A 22064-nucleotide genomic window follows, 5' to 3' on the forward strand; every position below is an offset into this window, starting at 1 on the left:
TATTTTTGGCATTTTCATGCCTCATATTTTTTGTTGAAAGACACACATCTTGTTTAAGACAATAGTGTGCAAAAAAAAAAAAAAGAATTAACATAGCAGAGTTTCCTGTGAACTTCCCTGGTTGAAGACATTTCACGTGTTGAAATAACTTGTTGCTGGGGGAATTCAGCTTGTCCTGTGTGAATCTACTGGGAGAGGATCCTTACAAATTTGGGCCTGTTTCTCCCCCCAACACCCTTTCTCCCATGTGCCTTTTACTTTTGCTTTGTATCCTTTCAGGAGCCTTGGTGGCGCAGTGGTTAAAGCAATCCACCGCTAACCAGGCCCATGGTTCAAACCACCAGCGGCTCTGCTGGAGAAAGATGTGGTAGTCTGCTTCTGTAGAGATTTACAATCTTGCAAATCCTATGGGGTCACTATGAGTTGGAATTTGTGAGTTTGGTTTGTTTTTTTCTTTCCCTTCTCTGTAATAAATCATAGTCTTCAATATGACTATATGGTGAATTCTGTGAGTCCTCCCAGCGAATTGTTGAACCTGGGGGGTGGGGACTTGGGGACCCCCAACGCAGTAGTAACTGAGGTTAGTAATTTTTATGTCTGGATAGGCACACCTTTTCTGCAAGGCTTTTAATATAGGTGTTTGAGTTAATCCAGTTAGAAGTTTAACAAATAAGCAAGACACAGACTATTCATAGAATTAGATTGCATTCACGTAATTTAAAAAAAGTAGGTAACAGATGACAAGCCAAGATATTATTGTTCTAAAGGTCAGGATAGTGGTGCGCATTTCCTCTTGCACATACTATTTCTTCACTGTGTGGAGTTACACTGAACTTATACATTTTAAGCACTTCAGGTACTTTCCATTTCACAGTAAAAATTTTCCAGAAAAAACCTTTTAAAAGATTACCTGATGATTTGAAAATACTGGGAAAAAAATTACTCCTCTGTGAGAAAGTTTAGATATAAATCAATGATGAACAAATAGAAAAGGAAACAAAATTTTAAAAAGCTGGCAATTAACTGCAACAACAACAAAAAATGGTCTGGGCATGAATAACACTTACAAGGTAACACTAATGTAAACATGAATACTGGGAAGATGAGAATAGAGAATACAGTAGTATTTCTATTTGCGGATGTGAGGGACACTGCACCCAGCTTCGATGAGGAGTTCCGGTGGCTTCCTACTCAGGGGACCCCCCTGGGGCCGGGCACCTAGGTTCGCCCCTCGGACCCTCCTCCGCTTCATCCTTCTCCAGGATGTAGTTCGTGGTGTAAACGGTAAGGCTGTGTGGGCTCTAGGCACCACCTTAAGGATAAGCCTTTCAGCCTCACCACAACTGCCAGAAATCCCTATGGGAAGCTCCCGCTGAAGAGAATGAAACCTACAGGCTGAAGAACTCATACGGCTTTCAGGTCTCCAGACTACGTTTCCCAGAGGCCGTCACGCCCAAGGCTACTTGCAGCCTAAAGCCTGTGAGGGCTTGTTGTCCAGGCTCACCGAGGCGCGCCGGGCCACGGAGGCGGTGCAGCGCGGAGGCCTCCGCAGAGGCTGGCCTACTGAACACAGCTTGGGGCTCCTTGAAGTCCCAGCAACGGAGGTGAGAGCCGTGTGGGGGGTGGTCTTTGCCGGGGACCGGGATGGGGCCAAGGCCGAGCCTGTAACTGGCTGCTCGGGCTCGGGACTACACTTCCCAGAGTCCACCGCGCCCGGGCAGGGTTCTCTCCTTACACCAGCCCTCGGCGCGGTCGGCGGGAGCGCGTGTGGTTTCCATCAACGCTGTGCGTTCTGAGAGCGCGGCGTCCTCAGGGTAGGGCCAGTGCTTCATGGGCCCCGGAAGCCCAACGACCGTGGAGGTGAGGGAGATGCGGGCAGGCTTCGTCAGAGTCGGGGCTTGGTCCGCAAGAACGGGGCTGGGAGGGAGGGAGGGAGAGAGGGAGGGTGTGTGTGTGTGTGTGTTGGGAAAGGGTTAGGGAGGGTGTGTGTGTGTGTCGGGGAAGGGTTAGGTGATCCTGACGGCGTGTGTGCGTGCGTGCGTGTGTGGGTGTGTGTCGGGGAAGGGTTAGGTGATCCTGACGGCGTGTGTGCGTGCGTGCGTGCGTGTGTGTGTGTCTCGGGGAAGGGTTAGGTGATCCTGACGGCGTGTGTGCGTGCGTGCGTCTGTGTCTCAGGGAAGGGTTAGGTGATCCTGACGGCGTGTGTGTGTGTGTGTGTGTGTGTGTGTGTGTGTGTGTGTGTGTCAGGGAAGGGTTAGGTGATCTTGATAGCATCCGTAGGTACCTGTGTGAGATTAAGACAGGAGCTGTGTGTGTGTACGTTTGTCTGCAAGCGATCGCAAAGGGAGCTCTTCGTGACTGTAAGAGGCATTTTAAGTGTGACTGTGTGTGTCTGACCAAAAGGTGGGCGGTTCGGAACCACGAGCGGCTCTGCGGGAGAAAGATGTGGCAGTCAGCTTCCGTAGAGATTTACAGCCTTAGAAACCCTGTGGGGTCGCTGTGAGTCGGAGTCGACTCTTGGCAGTGAGTTTTGGGTTGGTGTATGTATGAAGGCGCTCTGGCGACAGCAGTGGTTGAAGTGCTTGGCTGCTAACTGAAGGGTTTATGATTTGAACCCACAGCTGCTTTCGGGGGAGAAAGATGGGGCAGGTATCTTTTGTAAAAAATTACAACCTTGAAAACCCTTTGGCGCAGTTCTACTCTGTACTATAGGGTCTCTATGAGTCGGAATAGACTCCATGGCAACGGTTAGGTTTGGTTTGTCTTTGTATGTGGGAGTCCCTGGGAGGCGCAAACGGTTATGAAAACGTTGGCGATTTTAGTTCACCCAGAGGCTCCTCAGAAGAAAGGCCTTGTCATCCACTTTTAAAAGATGTGCGGTTGAAAACCCTGTGGAGCACAGTTTTACTCTGACACACAGGGAGGTCACCATGACCGGTAACAGACTGACAGCAACTGGTTTGGTTTTGTTTTTGTTGGTGGTGTAACATGACTGTGACTATATCATTACGTGTATGACCATTTGTGTAAATGTGGTAGCAGCAGCTGCAAGGCCAGAGACAAAGAATTTAACATTGTGTTTAGCAACAGTCGTAGTCATACATAAATATGTGGAAAACAGTTTCTCTGGTGGACTGGTAGCTGGATGGGAGTGGGTGTAACATAGAATGAGGGCAGAGGAATCGGAGGCAGTGCAGACAACATATTTTAGGAGTTTCTCTGTAAATGAGCAGAGAAATGGACCGGCAGCTGGTGAGGGGAAAATTAATCTATCAGTGTCCTGGCAGGATTGAACCATGCGAGGGGGGAAAGTCCAGGCAAGGGTCAGTAAGCAAGGTTCATCTGCTTGGGTGTACTGAAATTGCAGAATAAATGAAGTATAGTAGCATTTCCGTGAGCCATGAGCTCAGGATTTCAGAAAACAAGGGGAAATGACCTGTGTTTGGTAGATGTCAGCAACAGTAAGGGTTGGTGAGTTACATAATCTGATGGCATGAAATTGAAAACTAGGGTTTCAACGGGTATGAGAGGGAGGGAGAAAGATCTGAGAGCAATAAAGAACAACAGGAAGACATCTGCCCCCTACCTCCAAACCCAGTGGTATAAAGCTGTGGTAGAAAAAAAAAGTCACGTGAGGAGAGCCAAGTTCCTGTTAGACCAGAAGGTGAAGGATTGTTCGGGAATTGGCTGAAGAAGACAAGAGGATTTTGTTGTTCATGAATATACATTCCAGAGGATGTACTGGAAAGTTTCAAGAGTTTGGGGAAGGATGCGAAAAGGGAACAGATGGGAAAGAAGTACATGTGGGGAGTACAGGAGTACAGTGTCTGAAATGAGGGGCGACTAGGGAGTCTGGGGCTTCTCATGATAGACATAAACATAGATGTAGGGTGTATTGACATTTATTCTGGTTAGATTCAAGACAGTGTTGGTGTCATGAGAGAGATTTCTGAGTATCCCTCAGAAGGGAGGCTGAGGATAGAAGCCTTAGGGGTGGTTGTGGTAGGCAGAATAATGGTCCCCCCCAAATATTCCTATGTTGTATTCCCAGAACCTGTGAATATGTTACTGTACATGGCAGAAGGAACTTTGGAGATGTAAGTTAAGGACCTTGACATGGGCAGATTTCCTAGGTTATCCAGCTGGGCCCAGTCTAATCACATGGGTACTTAAAATTGGTGAACCTTCTGGCCTGAGATTGGATTCAGAGGGAGATGTGACCGTACAAGAAGGGGCAGAGAGATGTAATATTACTGGCTTTAAAGATGGAAGACTGAGGTCATGAGCCAAGGAATATGGGTGGCCTCTAGAAGCTGGAAAAGGAGGGAAACTGATTCTCGCCTAGAGCCTTCAGAAAGGAACACAGCCCTGCCGGCATCTTGATTTCAGCTCAGTGAGACCCATATTGGACTTCTAACCTACAGAACTGTAAGATAACAAATTTGTTTGTTTTAAGCCACAAAGCTCGTGGTAATTTGTTACAGCAACATTAAAAAACTAATACAGTGGTGTAGTGTCTTCGCCTCAGTGCTGGGGTGACGTCTTGATCTCTGTGGCATGAGGGAAGCTCAGCCTCAATCCCTGTTGATGGAGTTGAGGACTTCAGGTAAATAAAGAACATAGTGATATTGTAGAAGACTTGGGAGAGGCATGATCTTCTCAATTGTGTAATTTCCAGTTTCGCTGTATTGTGCTATTTTGAAACTTCGAAATGTAATGAATTTTTCTTGGTGATCTAGTATAGGTCAGTCTATGGTTGTTTTCTACTTGATTTGTCTTGGATTAAGAGAGGTGTACATCATCTCTAACTTCTGCTTTATGAAAGTTACTGCTGTTTGTTGCTGTATAAATATGAAAACAAAACCAAACCTGTTGCTGCCAAGTCGACTCTGACCTATAGCAACCCCGTAGGACAGAGTAGAATTGCCCCCCAGAATTTCCAAGGCTGTAATCTTTACAGGAGTAGACTGCCACATGTCTCTCTTGTGGAGCCGCTAGTGGATTCGAACTGCCGACCTTTTGGTTAGCAGGCAAGTGCTTAACCACTGTACCACCAGGGCTCCTTTGCATAGATACTACTAACTGTTATATGTTTATTGTTAGTATTTTAATATGCTAAAGATTACGGCTGCTGCTTTTTTTGTTTTTTGCATTTGCCTTCTACAAAATTTGCCATAATTTGTGAGATAAAGTTTTTATTGACATTTATCATATATGCAGACAGTTGTGTACGTGATAATACAATCAAAACTGTAGAGCTGAAGTGAATTACCACAAAGGGAACCCTCATGTAGTATACACCCAGACCAAGAAATAAAACGTTACCTGCATCCCAGAAGTCCCATTTGTGCTCCTGTCTGGTCAGTAGCTCCCCAGAAGTAACCACCACATACCAGTTTGGTCTGTTTCTGAACTTTATGTAAGTGGACTCATATAGTAAGTACCCTTTTGTGTTGGCCTCTTTTGTACAACATTATGAGATCCATCCATATTACTACTGTGTATAGAAATAGTTCATTTGTTCTCACTACTGAATAGTATTGTGGGGTATGAGTTATACCAACTGAATTCTTCATTCTACTCTTGATGGGCATCTGTATTGTTTCCAGCTTTGTGTTCTCTTAAATAATGATGTAACAAACATTCTTGCATCTGTCATTTTATGTTCATTAATATGCATTTCTGTTGGGTATGTTTCTAGGAGAAAAATGCTGGGTCATAGGATTAAGCAGATACTCTGTTTTCCAAAATGGGTGGTACTCTCATCAACAGTTTATGCAAGTTTCAGTTGCTCCACTTTCCTTTAACACTTGGTATTGTCGTCACACTTTAAAATTTTGGTGAATGTGCGTTGCATTGTGGTTTCCTGACTAATGAAGTTGAGTACCTTTGTTTTAATGTCTCTTGGCCATTTGGATATCTTCCTGTAGAAAATGCCTATTAAGCTCAGTTTTTTCAGGGTTTGCCTGTCTTTTAATTATTTATTTGTAGTTTTCTGTATATTCTAGATGTGACTCCTTTGTTGGCTCTGTGTCTTGCTCATATCATCTCCTAGTCCGTGGCTTGCGTTTTCACTCACTGTAATGAATAGAAATTGCTTTTTAAAATGTAGTCCAATTTATATATATTTTTTCCTTTTATGGTTTGTACTCTTTGTATTCTGTTTAAGAAATCTTTGCCTAGCCCAAAGGCATAAAGATATTCTGTGTTCTAGATTCATTACATGTCACGTTTACATCTACATAAGGTCAGGATTCATTTTCCTGATTGCAGTGCAGTGGGCTTCTTTTATATATAGCCTTTCTGACCTTGGGTTTATTTGTCTGGCCAGGATGATCGGCTAGGCCAATTGGCTAGTCGATTACTACGCAAATAGGGTGCATAAAACCACCCATTAGGATTAAGCGACCTTGTGGGGATTAGTTGGTTTGAGGCCCAGTTGGGAGGGCCATGCCTTGAAATTAATAAGGAGCTTGCTTATAAGCAGCTAACCTGACAAAGGTTTTTTTTTTCTTTTTTTTTAAGAAAGACAGGGAGAGAGGGAAGGAAACCTCCTAAAAGGGCTGTAATACAAGTCAAGACCTGTAGTGCTGAGATAGTGCTAGATGGTGGCAGCTGTACCGGTGGTGGCGGCAGTGAAACTGCTGGACTGGTAGACAGCTGCGGCGGGGCTTGTAGGCCCACAGAGATATAGGGAGAGAAAGAGAGAGTGAGGCAGTGTGAGAGAACTGAGTTCCTTGGGGCAGGAGGCTTGCTGACAGAGCAGGGTGCCTCTGGGCACTTGTTGGTAGAGCCAAAAGAGCTATGACATTTGCCCCGTGGCACAGCAGAAGCAGAACTCTTGGAAGCTGTGCAGGCCCCCAGCAGCGTGGCTGGCACCCAAAGGCAGACAGCCACGCACAGCCAAGAGAAGGGCCTACTAGCACGACAGAGAAGAGTTGAGAGAGGTGTTTTGGTGGAAAACTGTCCTGATTGACGAGCTGTATCCTGTCTCCTGAGTTGTATCTTCCAAATTGATCCCAATCCCACGTTGTAGTTTGTTACTAACGAGACGTTGCAGTGAATTACCAAGCCCAACAGGGGAAGGAAGAGTGCTGAGGGGAGGGGAGGGAAGAGTGCTGAGGGGAGGGGAGGGAAGAGTGCTGAGGGGAGGGGAGGGAAGAGTGCTGAGGGGAGGGGAAGGAAGAGTGCTGAGGGAGGGCAAGGAAGAGTGCTGAGGGAGGGGAAGGAAGAGTGCTGAGGGAGGGGAAGGAAGAGTGCTGCGGGGAGGGGAAGGAAGAGTGCTGAGGGGAGGGGAAGGAAGAGTGCTGAGGGGAGGGGAAGGAAGAGTGCTGAGGGGAGGGGAAGGAAGAGTGCTGAGGGAGGGGAAGGAAGAGTGCTGAGGGGAGGGGAGGGAAGAGTGCTGAGGGAGGGGAGGGAAGAGTGCTGAGGGGAGGGGAGGGAAGAGTGCTGAGGGGAGGGGAAGGAAGAGTGCTGAGGGGAGGGGAAGGAAGAGTGCTGAGGGGAGGGGAAGGAAGAGTGCTGAGGGGAGGGGAAGGAAGAGTGCTGAGGGGAGGGGAAGGAAGAGTGCTGAGGGAGGGGAAGGAAGAGTGCTGAGGGGAGGGGAAGGAAGAGTGCTGAGGGGAGGGGAAGGAAGAGTACTGAGGGAGGGGAAGGAAGAGTGCTGAGGGGAGGGGAAGGAAGAGTGCTGAGGGAGGGGAAGGAAGAGTGCTGAGGGAGGGGAAGGAAGAGTGCTGAGGGGAGGGGAAGGAAGAGTGCTGAGGGGAGGGGAAGGAAGAGTGCTGAGGGAGAGGAAGGAAGAGTGCTGAGGGAGGGGAGGGAAGAGTGCTGAGGGAGGGGAGGGAAGAGTGCTGAGGGGAGGGGAGGGAAGAGTGCTGAGGGAGGGGAAGGAAGAGTGCTGAGGGAGGGGAAGGAAGAGTGCTGAGGGAGGGGAAGGAAGAGTGCTGAGGGAGGGGAAGGAAGAGTGCTGAGGGAGGGGAAGGAAGAGTGCTGAGGGAGGGGAAGGAAGAGTGCTGAGGGAGGGGAAGGAAGAGTGCTGAGGGAGGGGAAGGAAGAGTGCTGAGGGAGGGGAAGGAAGAGTGCTGAGGGGAGGGGAAGGAAGAGTGCTGAGGGAGGGGAGGGAAGAGTGCTGAGGGAGGGGAGGGAAGAGTGCTGAGGGGAGGGGAGGGAAGAGTGCTGAGGGAGGGGAAGGAAGAGTGCTGAGGGGAGGGGAAGGAAGAGTGCTGAGGGAGGGGAAGGAAGAGTGCTGAGGGAGGGGAAGGAAGAGTGCTGAGGGGAGGGGAAGGAAGAGTGCTGAGGGGAGGGGAAGGAAGAGTGCTGAGGGAGGGGAGGGAAGAGTGCTGAGGGAGGGGAGGGAAGAGTGCTGAGGGAGGGGAGGGAAGAGTGCTGAGGGGAGGGGAGGGAAGAGTGCTGAGGGAGGGGAAGGAAGAGTGCTGAGGGAGGGGAAGGAAGAGTGCTGAGGGAGGGGAAGGAAGAGTGCTGAGGGAGGGGAAGGAAGAGTGCTGAGGGAGGGGAAGGAAGAGTGCTGAGGGAGGGGAAGGAAGAGTGCTGAGGGAGGGGAAGGAAGAGTGCTGAGGGAGGGGAAGGAAGAGTGCTGAGGGGAGGGGAAGGAAGAGTGCTGAGGGAGGGGAAGGAAGAGTGCTGAGGGAGGGGAAGGAAGAGTGCTGAGGGGAGGGGAAGGAAGAGTGCTGAGGGGAGGGGAAGGAAGAGTGCTGAGGGAGGGGAAGGAAGAGTGCTGAGGGGAGGGGAAGGAAGAGTGCTGAGGGGAGGGGAAGGAAGAGTGCTGAGGGAGGGGAAGGAAGAGTGCTGAGGGGAGGGGAAGGAAGAGTGCTGAGGGAGGGGAAGGAAGAGTGCTGAGGGAGGGGAAGGAAGAGTGCTGAGGGGAGGGGAAGGAAGAGTGCTGAGGGAGGGGAAGGAAGAGTGCTGAGGGGAGGGGAGGTGGTTGGTGTTAGAGATGATGGAATGGTACAGCAGCATGTAGAAGCTGGTCTTTAACCTCTGCCTCACAGGAACCAGCTTTGTGCTGATTCTTATTAAAGAAATTACTTGTTCACCAATGTAGACATCCAGTTGACCTAGCACCACTTGTTGAAAAGACCATCCTTTTGCCACTGTCATCTTTGTCATAAATCAAGTGCCCTTCTATGCACGGGTATATTTCTGGATTTTTTATTCTTTCCCCCTTGGTCTATTAGACTATCCTTGCAACTATTCCATATTCTTTTGTTGAGACGAGGGTTCATTTTCTTCATTTTGCATATTTATACTTTCTAATTTTTCTACAAAGAGCCCTCGTCATGCAGTGGTTAAGTGTATGGCTGCTAACAGGAAGGTCTGAGGTCCAAACCCACCGGCTACTACACAAGAGAAAGATCTGGCAGTCTGCTTCTGTAAAGATTACAGTCTTGGAAACCCTATGGGGCACTTCTACTCTGTTCTGTAGGATCACCATGAGTCGAAATTGACTCGACAGCACACCACAAAAACAATGATTTTTCTACAACGAATGTATTTCTCATGTAATGAAGAAGTCCTCTTTCAAAACTGTACTGTCCAACTTACTTTTTTTTGCATGTATTTAAATTTTAGCTTCTGAATAAAAATATACAGTAAAATTGAATTTTTTGGTGGGCAATTATGACTTTCTTTTTCTTAATTTTTACTGTGCTTTAAGTGAAGCACAGTAAAAATTAAGAAAAAGAAAGTCATAAAAAAATTTTTTTTAAGTGAAAGTTTACAAATCAAGTCAGTCTCTCATACAGAAATTTATATGCACCTTATTATATACTCCTAGTTGTTCTCCCCCTAATGAGACAGCACACTGCTTCTCTCTACCCTGTACTTCTGTGTTCTTTCAGCCAGCTTCTGTCCCCCTTTGCCTTCTCATCTCCCCTCCAGACAGGAGCTTCCCACACGGTCTCATGTGTCTACTTGAGCCAAGAAGCTCACTCCTCACCAGTATCATTTTCTATCCTATAGTCCAGTCCAATCCCTGTCTGAAGAGTTGGCTTTGGGAATGGTTCCTGTCTTGGGCTAACAGAAGGCCTGGGGACTAGGACCTCCGGGGTCCTTCTAGTCTAAGTCTGGTCTTTTTACGAGAATTTGAGGTCTGCATCCCACTGCTCTCTTGCTCCCTGAGGGGTTCTCTGTTGTGTTCCCTGTCAGGGCAGTCATCGATTGTAGCCAGGCACCATCTAGTTCTTCTGGTCTCAGGCTGACGTAGTCTCTGATTTATGTGGCCCTTTCTGTCTTTTGGGCTCATAATTACCTTGTGTCTTTGATGTTCTTCATTTTCCTTTGCTCCAGGTGGGTTGAGACCAATTGATACATCTTAGATGGCCACTTGCTAGTGTTTAAGACCCCAGACACCGCTCTCTAAAGTGGGACGCAGAATGTTTTCTTAATAGATTTTATTATGCCAATTGACTTAGATGTCCCCTGAAACCATGGTCCCCAAACCCCCGCCCCCGCTATGCTGGCCTTCGAATCATTTGGTTTACTCAGGAAACTTCTTTGCTTTTGGTTTAGTCCAGTTGTGCTAACCTCTCCCATATTGTGTGTCATCTTTCCCTTCACCTAAAATAGTTCTTTTGTAGTATCTAAATAGTGAATACTCCTATCCCTTCCTCCCTCCTCACTCTGTTTAAACTATTTCTTGAGTTCCTATAATAGTGGTCTCATATAATATTTGTCCTTTTGCAACTAACTAATTTCGCTCAGCATAATGCCTTCCAGATTCCTCCATGTTATGAAATGTTTCACGGATTCCTCACTGTTCTTTATCGATGCGTAGTATTCCATTGTGTGAATATATCATAATTTATTTATCCATTCATCCGTTGATGGGCACCTTGGTTGCTTCCATGTTTTTGCTGTTGTAAACAGTGCTGCAGTAAACATGGGTGTGCATATATCTGTTCGTGTGAAGGCTCTTATTTCTCTAGGATATATTTCAAGGAGTGGGATTGCTGGATTGTATGGTAGTTCTATTTCTAGTTTTTTAAGGAAGCGCCAAATCGATTTCCAAAGTTTGGAATTGTCGCTTCCTTAAAAAGCTAGTTATATGACTTTTAACATAGGTACTGTTGTTGCTAGGTGCCGTGGGGTCAGTCCTGACTCATAGCGACCCTGCGCACAACGGAACGAAACACTGCCCAGTATACGTGTAGATTCCTGTAACTACAACGATGATCAGGATACAGAACAGCTCCTTCACTCCAAAAACTACCTCATTTCATTCCTTTGGCATCACACTTTTCCCAACATGTAACCTGTGGCAACTACTGATTTGTACTCCATCACTGTAGTTTTGTTTTTTTGAGAATGTCATAAAAATAGAATCATTCAGTATGTAACCTTTTTCACTCAGCATAATGCATTTGAAGGAGCCCTGGTGATACGGTGGTAAAAGCTCTCCTCACTTCCTTCTGAGTCCTCACCAGAATTGTCTTTGATGTTCATAATTCTACCAGTAGTCTCTTCAAGGCAATCTAGGCTTTTACTGTAAGGCACTTTAAAACCCATCCAGCTTCTACCCATAAGTCAATTCCAAAACTGCTTGCACATTGTAGGTATCTGTTAGAGCAGCACCCCACTCTCCTGGTACCAAATTCTGTCTTAGTTATCTAGTGCTGCTATGTCAGAAATACCACAAGTCGATGGCTTTAACGAAGAGAAATGTATTCTCTTACAGTTTAGGGGGCTAGAAGTCCGAATTTAGGGCACTAGCTCCAGGGGAAGGTTTTTTCTCTCTCTGTTGGTTCTGGGGGAAGGTCTTTGTCATCAATCTTCCCCTGGTCTAGGAGCTTCTCAATGCAGGGATCCCAGTTCCAAATGACATGCCCTGCTCCCAGTGCTTCTTTCTTGATAGTATGAGGTCCCACTCTTCTCTGCTCACTTTTCTCTTTCATATCTCAAAAGAGATTGAGTCAAGATACGAGCTAATCCTGTAGATTGAGTCCTACCTCATTAATACAACTGCCTGCAGTACTGCCTTATTAACATCATAGAGGTTAGGATTTACAGCACATAGGATAATTACTTCAGATGGACAGCCACACCATACTGGGAATCATGGCCTAGCCAAATTGTCACATATTTTGGGGGGACACAATACAATCTATAACAGGGTTTTTGCAGCTGTAATCAAGTTAAAACAAAGTCATATTGGATTAGGGTGACTCCTAATCCAATGACTGGTGTCCTTATAAGAAGAGGAAATTTGACCATAGAGACACACAGGGAGAACACCATGTGATGCAGGGGACAGAGATCAGAGTGATACATCTGTAAGCCAAGGAATACCAAGGACTGTCAGCAACCACCAGCAAAGGCAAGGAAGGATCTCCCTTCAGAGTCTTCGGAGAGAGCATGGCCCTGCTGTCACCTTGTCATCCTGCCTCCAGAACAGTGAGATAATATACACTTACGCAGTATTAAGCCACCAAGCTTGTGGTACTTTGTTACGGCAACCATAGGAAACTAATACACTCAATACTATTCAGTTGTATGCATGTACCACAGTTTGTTTATCCACTCACCTGTTAAGGTCATTTGGGTAAAAATAAGTTCTTTATTTTTCTAAAACTTACCCAGGAGTAGAATACTTATCCAGGAGTAGAATACTTACCCAGGAGTGAGATTGTTTGGTAACATAGTAGGTATACATTTCACTTTTTAAAAAACTGCCATACTGTTTTCCAAAGTAGCTGTAACATTTTGTATCCTTACTAGCAGGGTGTGCAAATTTCAGTTGCTCCACATCCTCACCAATACATGGTATTATCGGTATTTTTTAGTTTAGCCATCTGTCAGGTGTCTCATGGTATCTCGTTATGGTTTTATTTTGCAATTCCCTAATGAGTGATACCACCAATTGTCTGTCATTTTGTCAGACTATGGGGGCTTGCATGTTGCTGTGATGCTGGAAGCTATACAACCAGTATTTCAAATACTAGCTGCGTGACCCATGGTGGACAGGTTTCACGGGAAATTCCAGACTAAGACAGAGTAGGAAGAAGAAACTGGTAGTCCACTTCTGAAAAAATTGGCCAGTGAAAACCTTGTGAATAACTGCAGAACATTGTCTGACATAGTGCCAGAAGATGAGTCCCTCAGATTGGAAGGCATTCAAAATACAACCGGGGAAGTAGAGCTGACCTTAACGACATGGGTGGAGTAAAGCTTTAGGGACCTTCATTTGCTCATATGGCACGACTCAGAATGAGAAGAAACAGGTGCAAACATCCATTAATAACCAGAACATGGAATTTATGAAATAGGAATTTAGAAAAGTCGTCAGAAATGAAATGGAACACATAAACATTGGTATTTTAGGCGTTAGTGAGCTGAAATGGACTGGTATTGGTCATTTTTAATCAGACACTCACATGGTCTACTATGCTGGGAATGACAAACTGAAGAGGAATGGCATCGCATTCATCGTAAGAAAGGACATTTCAAAATCTGTCTTCAGTAATATTCATATGCGTACAAGGAAGACTAGTTAATATGACTATTAATTCAAATCTACACACCAACCACTAATGCAAAACATGAAGAAACTGAAGATTTTTACCACCTTCTGCAGTCTGAAAGTGATCAAACATGTAATCAAGATGCATTGATAATTACTGGTGATTAGAATGCAAAAGTTAGAAACAAAGAAGGATTGGTAGTTGGAAAATATGATAGATGTGATGCCAGAGATTGCATGATGGAATTTTGTATGACCAACGACTTATTCATTGTAAATATCTTCTTTCAACAACATAAATGGTGACTATACATGTGGACCTCACTGGATGGAATACACAGCAATCAAGTAGACTGTATCTATTGAAAGAGATGATGGAGAAGCTCAATATCACCAGTCGAAACAACGCCAGGGGCTGACTGTGGAACAGAGCATTGAAAGGAAGTTCAAATTGAGGCTGAAGAAAAAGAAAACAAGTCCATGAAAGCCAAAATACGACCTTGAATATAGCCCACCTGAATTTAGAGACCATCTCAAGAACCAATTTGATGCATTGAACACTAATGACTGAAGACAAGTTATGGAATGACATGAAGGATATCATACGAGAAAAAGAAAAAGACCATTAAAAGGAGAGGGGGAAAAAAATAAGAGAAGACCAAAGTGGATGTCAGAAGAGACTCTGAAACTTTCTCTTGACTGTAGAGCAGCTAAAGCAAAGGAATAAATGATGCAGTAAAAAAACTGAACAGAAAATTTCAAAGGGCAGCTTGAGAAGACAAAGTAAAGAATTACAATGACATGTGCAAAGACCTGGAGTTAGAAAACCAAAAGGCAAGAATCTACTTGGCATTTCTCAGGCTGAAAGAACTGAAGAAAAAATTCAAGCCTTGGGTCACAATATTGAAGGACTCTATAGGCAAAATATTGAATGATGCAGGAAGCATCAAAAGAAGATGGAAGCAATATACAGAGTCACTGTACCAAAAAGAATTGGTCAACGTTCAACCATTTCAGGAGAAGCATATAATCAAGAACTGATGGTATTGAAGGAAGAAGTCTAAGCTGCACTAAAGATACTGGCAAAAAACAAGCTTCAGGAATTAATGGAATACCAGTTGAGATGTTTCAACCAATGGATGCTGCTCTGGGAGATGCTCACACATCTGTGCCAAGAAATTTGGAAGACAGCTTCCTGGTGAACCAACTGGAAAAGATCCACATTTGTGCCCATTCCAAAGAAAGGCAACCCAACAGAATGCGGAAATTATCAAACAATATCATTAATATCACACTCAAGTAAAACTTTGCTGAAGATCATTCAGAAGTATTTGCAGAAGAACATCAACAGGGAACTGCCAGAAATTCAAGCTGGATTCAGAAGAGGACGTGGAACTGGGGATATCATTGCCGATGTCAGGTGGATCCTGGCTGAAAGCAGAGAATACCAGAAAGATGTTTACCTTTGTTTTATTGATTATGCAAAGGCATTCGACTGTGTAGATCATAACAAATTATGGATAACACTATGAAGAACGGGAATTTTAGAACACTTAGTTGTGCTCATGAGGAACCTGAACATACATTAAGAGGAAGTTGTTAGAAAAGAACAAGGGGATACTTTGTGGTTTAAAGTCAGGAAAGGTGTGTGTCAGGGTTGTATCCTTTGACCATACTTATTCAATCTGTATGCTGAGCAGATAACCTCAGAAGCTGGACTATATGAAGAACTGGGCATCAGGACTGGAGGAAGACTCATTAACAACCTGTGTTACGCAGATGACACAGCCTTGCTTGCTGAAAGTGAAGAGGACTTGAAGCACTTACTAATGAAGATGAAAGACTAGTCTTCAGTATACATTACACCTCAACATAAAACAAAAATGCTCACAACTGAACCAGTAAGCAACATTATGATAAACGGAGAAAAGATTGAAGTTGTCAAGGATTTCATTTTACTTGGGTCCACAATCAGCGCTCACAGAAGCAGCAGTCAGGAAATCACATGACACATTGCATTGGGCAAATCTGCTGCAAAGGACCTCCTTAAGGTGTTGAAAAGCAAAGATGTCGCCACGAAGACTAAGGTGCGCCTGACCAGGCTGTGGTGTTTTCAGTAGCCTCATATGCTTGCAAAAGGTGGACAGTGAATACAGAAGACTGAAGAAGGACCAATGCTTTTGAATTATGGTACTGGTGAAGAGTATTGAATATGCCATGGAGTGTCCGATGAACCAACAAGTCTGTCTTGTAAGAAGTACAGCCAGAATGCTCCTTAGAAGCAAGGATGGCGAGACTTTGTCTCACGTACCTTGTACCTGTTATCAGAAAGGGTCAGTCTCTGGAAAAGGACATCATGCTTGGTAGAATAGAGGGTCAGCAAAAAAGAGGAAGACCCTCAAGGAGATGGATTGACAGTGGCTGCAGCAGTGGGCTTAGGCATAACAATGATTGTGAGGACGGTACAGGATCAGGCAGTGTTTTGTTGTATGTAGGGTAGCTATGAGTTGGCACCTAACAACAACGAGTTAGTAGGATTCACACCAGGATTTCAAGGGTGGTCCAACATTAGAAAATCAATCAACGTAATACACCACATAAATAATATAAAGGAAAAGAACTGTCTGATCATATTAATTGATGCAGAAAATGCATTTAATAAAATCCAGCACCCTGTCCTGATAAAAACTCTCAGCAAAATAGGAATAGAAGGGAAATTTCTAAACATAATTAAGTGCATATATGCACAACTAATAGCCAACATATTCTCAGTGGAGGAAATAAAAGGCCACAGCCATAGGAAGTAGGTGTACTGATGGAGCAGTGGTTAAAGTGCTCTGCTGCTAACCAAAAGGTCAGCATTTCCAACCCAGCAGCCACTCCACAGGAGAAAGATGGCGTAAAGAATGCAGTCATGGAAACCCTATGGGGCAGTTCTGCTCTGTCCTACGGGTCCTTATGAGTTGGAATCAACTCAACAACAACAAGGTGTTTTTTTTTTTTTAATGTCATAGGAAGTACACATGAAGGCCCTGGGCAGGTACACTGGGTTAATACCAGAATGGAGGGTCCGGTTGCCCTTGGGATAATCCTGTGTATGGTTTTAGGGGATATTCTGCTCATGGAAAGTCAGAGTGGCCTTATCATATCCTGATCCATGTCATGAGTTTGGGACAACTTATTGGATTGAAACTCTGTTCTGCTATAGTTGGATCACTTCGGTTTTGGACAGGGCCAGGATTTCTTCAGACTTTCCAGGAAAGAAAATGCTATTTTCATATAAAAATATAGTCCACTTGAAAACTCTCAAAGCCTGTCCTCTCATCATTTCTTCCCTGTAGCTCTGCGTGTTCGGTACTCTGCTTCTCAAGGAGAGGAATCCAGAGGAAGACTGATCAGTTCTTGGAATTTGAAGTCATGGCCCATGTGAGTTGCAATTGCCTCTCTTCAAAAATATGACCATTCATATCATGTGGATATTTGTATTCTTTATCCTTATACTGTTTACCTTAGTATTCAATGTGTTAAGTGATGATTGTGATAAAGTTTAGTACAGCAAAAAGAAAGTTTTATTCAGCATATATTCAAAAAGGCAAAAGTGGGAAGTGAACAAGCATGTCGTCAGAGCTAATGTCTGCCCGAAGCCGGGGAACGTTATAGAATCATCAGAATATGTTAACATCACAAATGGGAAAAATCACTGGAAGCTTCACCTTTCGCCGATTGGCTGAAAACTGCTAGATCAACATAAGTCTGCATTTTGAATCATGTTTCTTAATAATCATTGGTATAGGTTTCAGTAAGGACTGTCAGGAGCGCCTTCATTGGTCCAATAAATCTTACTATTCACTAAAAAACCAAAAACCAAACCCACTGTCGTGGAGTTGATTCTGACTCATAGCGACCCTGTAGGACAGAGTAGAACTGCCCCATAGAGTTTCCAGGGAGAGCCTGGCAGATTTGAACTGCCGACCTCTTGGTTAGCAGCCGTAGCACTTGACCACTACGCCACCAGGGTTTCCCTGTTCACTAAAGGCTAATAAAAAAAGATAAGAGTGGAAAGTATGTGGGTCATTAGTGCTGTGTTTTATGTGGAAAAAAAAAAACAAAAAAACACACCTGTTGCCCTCGAGTCAATTCCGACTCATAGTGACCCTATAGGACAAAGTAGAACTACCCCATAGGGTTTCCAGGGAGCATCTGGTGGATTTGAACTGCCGACCTTTTGGTTAGCAGTTGTAGCTCTTAACCACTATGCCATCAGGGTTTCCGTTTATGTGAAAGGTTCCCTAAAAGATGTTTTCCAAGATTGTCCTAGCTATTGTGTTTTATACCTCAGGGTCCATTCGATGTGTCCTTGTGAGTCCTTGGGGGTCCAGCTCCAGCTGGGTCACATTCTAGGACAGAGAATAATGGCTCCAATATTATCTCCTAAATCACTTCCTTAGGTGTCCCCCTTCTTTCCAGCCAAAGTTTCCAAATCTGTCTTCTAGGGCATTCAGTATCTTCTGTGTCCTCTGTCTTCTGCCATCGTTCTCGGTAGGGCATCAGCAAGAAAGAGGAAGACCCTCAATGAAATGGATTGACACAATGGTTGCAACAATGGGCTGAAACATAGCAACCATTGTGAAAAGGTGCAGGACCAGTGTTTCGTTATGTTGTACATAAGGGTCACTATGAGTAGAAATGGACTTGATGGCCCCTAACAACAGGGAAATAGTAGAGACTTCCTTTTCAAAATTGTGGCCTTAACAAGGTGGAACTGAGTGGTTAAAGGACTCACACACGAGAAAGCTTTTATTTAGTACTCTGTGCAATGGAGTTTTCCAGTTAATCAAGATGGGGTTTGGTGTCGTTTGATATTCATTTCAGGATGTGACACTTTGTGAGGCTTTTAGTTAAGGGACATGTGAGGCTGAGTTCAGGGTGGGCGTTGAAGAATTTGGCCTTTGTCCCTGGTACCTTTAAGGTAACCTCTAAACCCTTGGAATTTCTGGAATTATTAGAGTGTCTAGTTATTCATGAGGGCTCCAGACCACAGCCTGAGAGTGTATGATAATGTGATTCCTGTTGGCTGGGGCTGGCTATGTCAGAGAGACCATCCTCCAAGGGATGGAAGGGGGCTGAAGATTGAGTTCAGCCATGATTCAGTCAGTCTTACTTAGGTAATAAAACCCTAGTAAAAACTCTGGACAGTGAAGTTTGGGGGAGCTTCATGACTGGCAATAGACATTGGTGCCATAGGAAGGTGATGCACCTCTGGGTACACAGAAGCTGTGCGTTGGGGACCCTCCCAGACCTGACCCGATACATCTGTTCTTTATGCTGGTCTTGATTTGTATCCTTTTTAATAAAACTGCAGTTATTAAGTATGGCACTTTCCTGAGTTCTTTGAATCATTCCACTGTATTATCAAGCTTGAGGGGGTAGTAGGGACCCCCAAATTTATAGTCACCAGGTCAGAAGTGTAGTTGTCCTGAGGACCCCCAAAGTTGTGGCTGGTATCCTGAGGGGCTAGTGGGAACCGCAAAATTTGAAGCCAGTTGATCAGAAGTGCAGTCTCCTGGGAACCCCTGATCTTGCCGCTGGTATCTGAAGTCTTGGGCAGACTTGGCAGTCTGGAGGGCTGTGTGTTTAAATCTGTGAGATCTGACTTAACTCTCCGGGGACTGGAATCAGAAGAAGAACTACATTGCAGTTAATGTCAGAACAGAATTAAACGGATTTTTACAAGAGAGACCTGGAATCTTGTTAGGGAATCACTGGGAGATTAATATCATTAATGAGTCATGTGCTGATTGTCAGCTACTTAGCCAAGAACCTAGAGATCCTACACATTCTTCACAGAAACTGGTAGGGTATTTATTTTGGGAGTTTATCTCTTAAGACTCCTTTTAACTTCACCTAACAGAAAACTCAACTAAAAGAAACTTAAGCAAATAAACAAAAAACAAATACTACTTTTCTCACATAGGAAACATTCTTTTTTTTTAACAATTTTTATTGTGCTTTAAGTGGAAGTTTACAAATCAAGTCAGTCTCTCACACAAAAACTTATATATACCTTGCTACACACTCCCAATTACTCTCCCCCTAATGAGACAGCCCGCTCCCTCCCTCTACTCTCTCTTTTCGTGTCCATTTCGCCAGCTTCTAATCCCCTCTACCCTCTCATCTCCCCTCCAGACAGGTGATGCCTACATAGTCTTAAGTGTCCACCTGATCCAAGAAGCTCACTCCTCACCAGCATCCCTGTCTGAAGAGTTGGCTTTGGGAATGGTTCCTGTCCTGGGCCAACAGAAGGTCTGGGAGCCATGACCACTGGGGTCCTTCTAGTCTCAGTCAGACCATTAAGTCTGTTTTTTTCACATAGGAAACATTCTTCCTCACATAATAAGAAATCTGGAGTTGGTCATTCCAGGCTGCTGTAGCCTCTCAGTGTCGTCAACAGAGAACTCACAGGATGTCTGTCATTCTGGGCCACCATCCTGGTGTCTTCATGATTGTCACCAGCAGGTCACAAAGATGCTGTTATTGGAGCAACAGGAATTTTTAAGAATATGGAGGCACTGGGTTTCAGTTGCACTAATATCCGTGACATTTCCCCCAGCGTCACAGGCAGCCAGCTCCAGATCGTTTGCTCACTGTATATCCCATTTCATGCAGCGCCATTTTCCATCTTACTCCTTCCATTTAAAAGGTTTCTTTTAATTTCATCATTAATAGTTGGATTTGTCATTTTAGGAGTTGGTGATGTTCAGGGATGTGACCATAGACTTCTCTAAGGAGGAGTGGGAGTGCCTGGACTTGGAACAGAGGGATTTGTATAGAGACGTAATGTTGGAAAACTACAGCAACATGGTCTCACTGGGTAAGAGTATATCCCCTGAGTGGTTTCGAATTTAACCACAGAAATTCCTGCTTTCTACATTGTGAATTTCTGGATTGTCTTGCAAATGGCTAGTGAAATTTCTGGCCTGTTTCTGGGGAAATGGTTTATACTTTGAAAAGTTGGCAGTAGTCATCATCATTGGAAACCCCCATCTTCCTTTACCTTTAGAAGTCCTTTTTGCCTTTTTTCCCCCCTTTCCTGTAATTGTCTCTCTTCCTTAATGACCAAAGGACTAGGTGCAAAGTTTTGAAACCCTTACTACATGGCTATTTCCTATTTCTTATCTTCTGAGCAGGACTTTGCATTCATCGGCCAGATGTGTTCTCCGTATTGGGGAAAGGGAAAGAGCCCTGGATGGTTTTGAGGGACCAGACAAGAGGACCTTGTTTAGGTGAGTGAGGCCTTAGCAAGCAAGGGGAGGCTGTCTCCAGGTCAGCTGCTTAGTGAGGCAACAACACCTTCAGGTACTGGTCTGGGATCTCCCTTCAAAGACCATAAGCTTGTGGATAAAGACCTGAGACCGAGACAGGAAAGTAACCTTTTTAACATGAATGTCCAAAAGACCCTTCCCTTCACCTCCAAATAACACTCCAGTTTTGTGCTTTCATTTTTCCCTCATGTTTCAAAAAGTTCAATGGCATTTTATTTTCTCCAGTAGTTATTATTTTATCCATGCTTTGGATTCAGTTCCTCCCTTCTCTCTCTTTTTTTAAATTTAGACTTTTGTAAATTACTTCACTCCCTTAAAAAAAAAAAAAAAAGTTACTGACGCTACTTTTCATTTTAACTACTACCTCGTAACTTTTAAAAAATTTTCCCTGGTTTCTCCTTGCTTCTGCAGTTCATTCATTAATTCATCATTTTAATTAACAGTTACTGATTTTCTAACTTATTTTAGATTTAGGAGAGTTAACAAAGGGTACATTATTTACTAAGAAAGTTTGTACCATCTTCTGAAACATGTCCATAAATTTCTGCAAAACAGAAATTAAAAGGAGGCTCCAGGTATATGTTATTTCATACATAATACACAGTAGTATATTAGGGTGCTTAGCTGAAAACTAGTATAATACGTGACAGTAGTTTCTAGCCACAGTGTGAAGGGTGGCAGAAGAGAGGTTAGGGCTAATGAAGAACAACCAGAGAGATAAATCCTGGCTGTCAACAAGAAGCAAGGATTATTATATTTGGCAAGTAGATGGGTAATTGGTGAGTTTCATATTATGGGCAGGCCTCAGATTGAAATAGCATACTCTTGGAGCCTCTTTTTAATATGCAATATGAGAGAAAGAAAATAACATTTTCGTTTCTTTTTTGGAAATGTTTTTAAATTCCAGAAATGATACTCATTTTTTAAAATTGTTCTGTTCCTGAACTATTTATTCATGAAACAACTTGAATAGATCTCAGGGATGGTGGTGGTGGTGGGGTTATGACTATAGAGAGGTTAGCACGAGGGTGAGCTTTGGGGAGATAGGAGTAGTTCTTTATCTTGACTATGGTGGCGGTCACACGAATCCATACCTGTGATAAAATGACATAAAAATATGCACACACATCGTATCAATGTCAGTCTCCTAGTTTTAATATTGTACTATAATTATGGAAGATGTGGCCATTGGGGCAAACTGAGTGAAGAATACATAGCGATACTCTGGACTATCTTTGTAAATTCCTGTAAATTTATAATTATCTCAA

General features: G+C 44.2%; 1 protein-coding gene across 7 annotated transcripts in view; it reads left to right on the top strand.

Annotated features, from left to right (window-relative positions):
- The first annotated feature begins 1165 nt into the window (after window positions 1-1165).
- The window catches only part of LOC100656453 (zinc finger protein 790), a 38308-nt gene continuing 17409 nt past the window's right edge, over window positions 1166-22064 (top strand). The window contains exons 1-4 of one of the 7 annotated variants that reach the window (XM_010601586.3): window positions 1166-1604; window positions 16816-16900; window positions 20219-20345; window positions 20662-20757. In XM_010601586.3, the coding sequence (XP_010599888.2) occupies window positions 16892-16900; window positions 20219-20345; window positions 20662-20757 (232 nt within the window). In that variant the 5' untranslated portion in view covers window positions 1166-1604; window positions 16816-16891. Of the gene's footprint in view, window positions 1605-1628; window positions 1861-16815; window positions 16901-20218; window positions 20346-20660; window positions 20758-22064 lie in introns of those variants that run through there. The other 6 variants (XM_064293234.1, XM_064293238.1, XM_064293240.1 and 3 more) reach the window with 6 other exon arrangements.

This window comes from Loxodonta africana, chromosome 11 (genome assembly GCF_030014295.1).
Source record: "Loxodonta africana isolate mLoxAfr1 chromosome 11, mLoxAfr1.hap2, whole genome shotgun sequence".
Taxonomy (NCBI): Eukaryota; Metazoa; Chordata; class Mammalia; order Proboscidea; family Elephantidae; genus Loxodonta; species Loxodonta africana.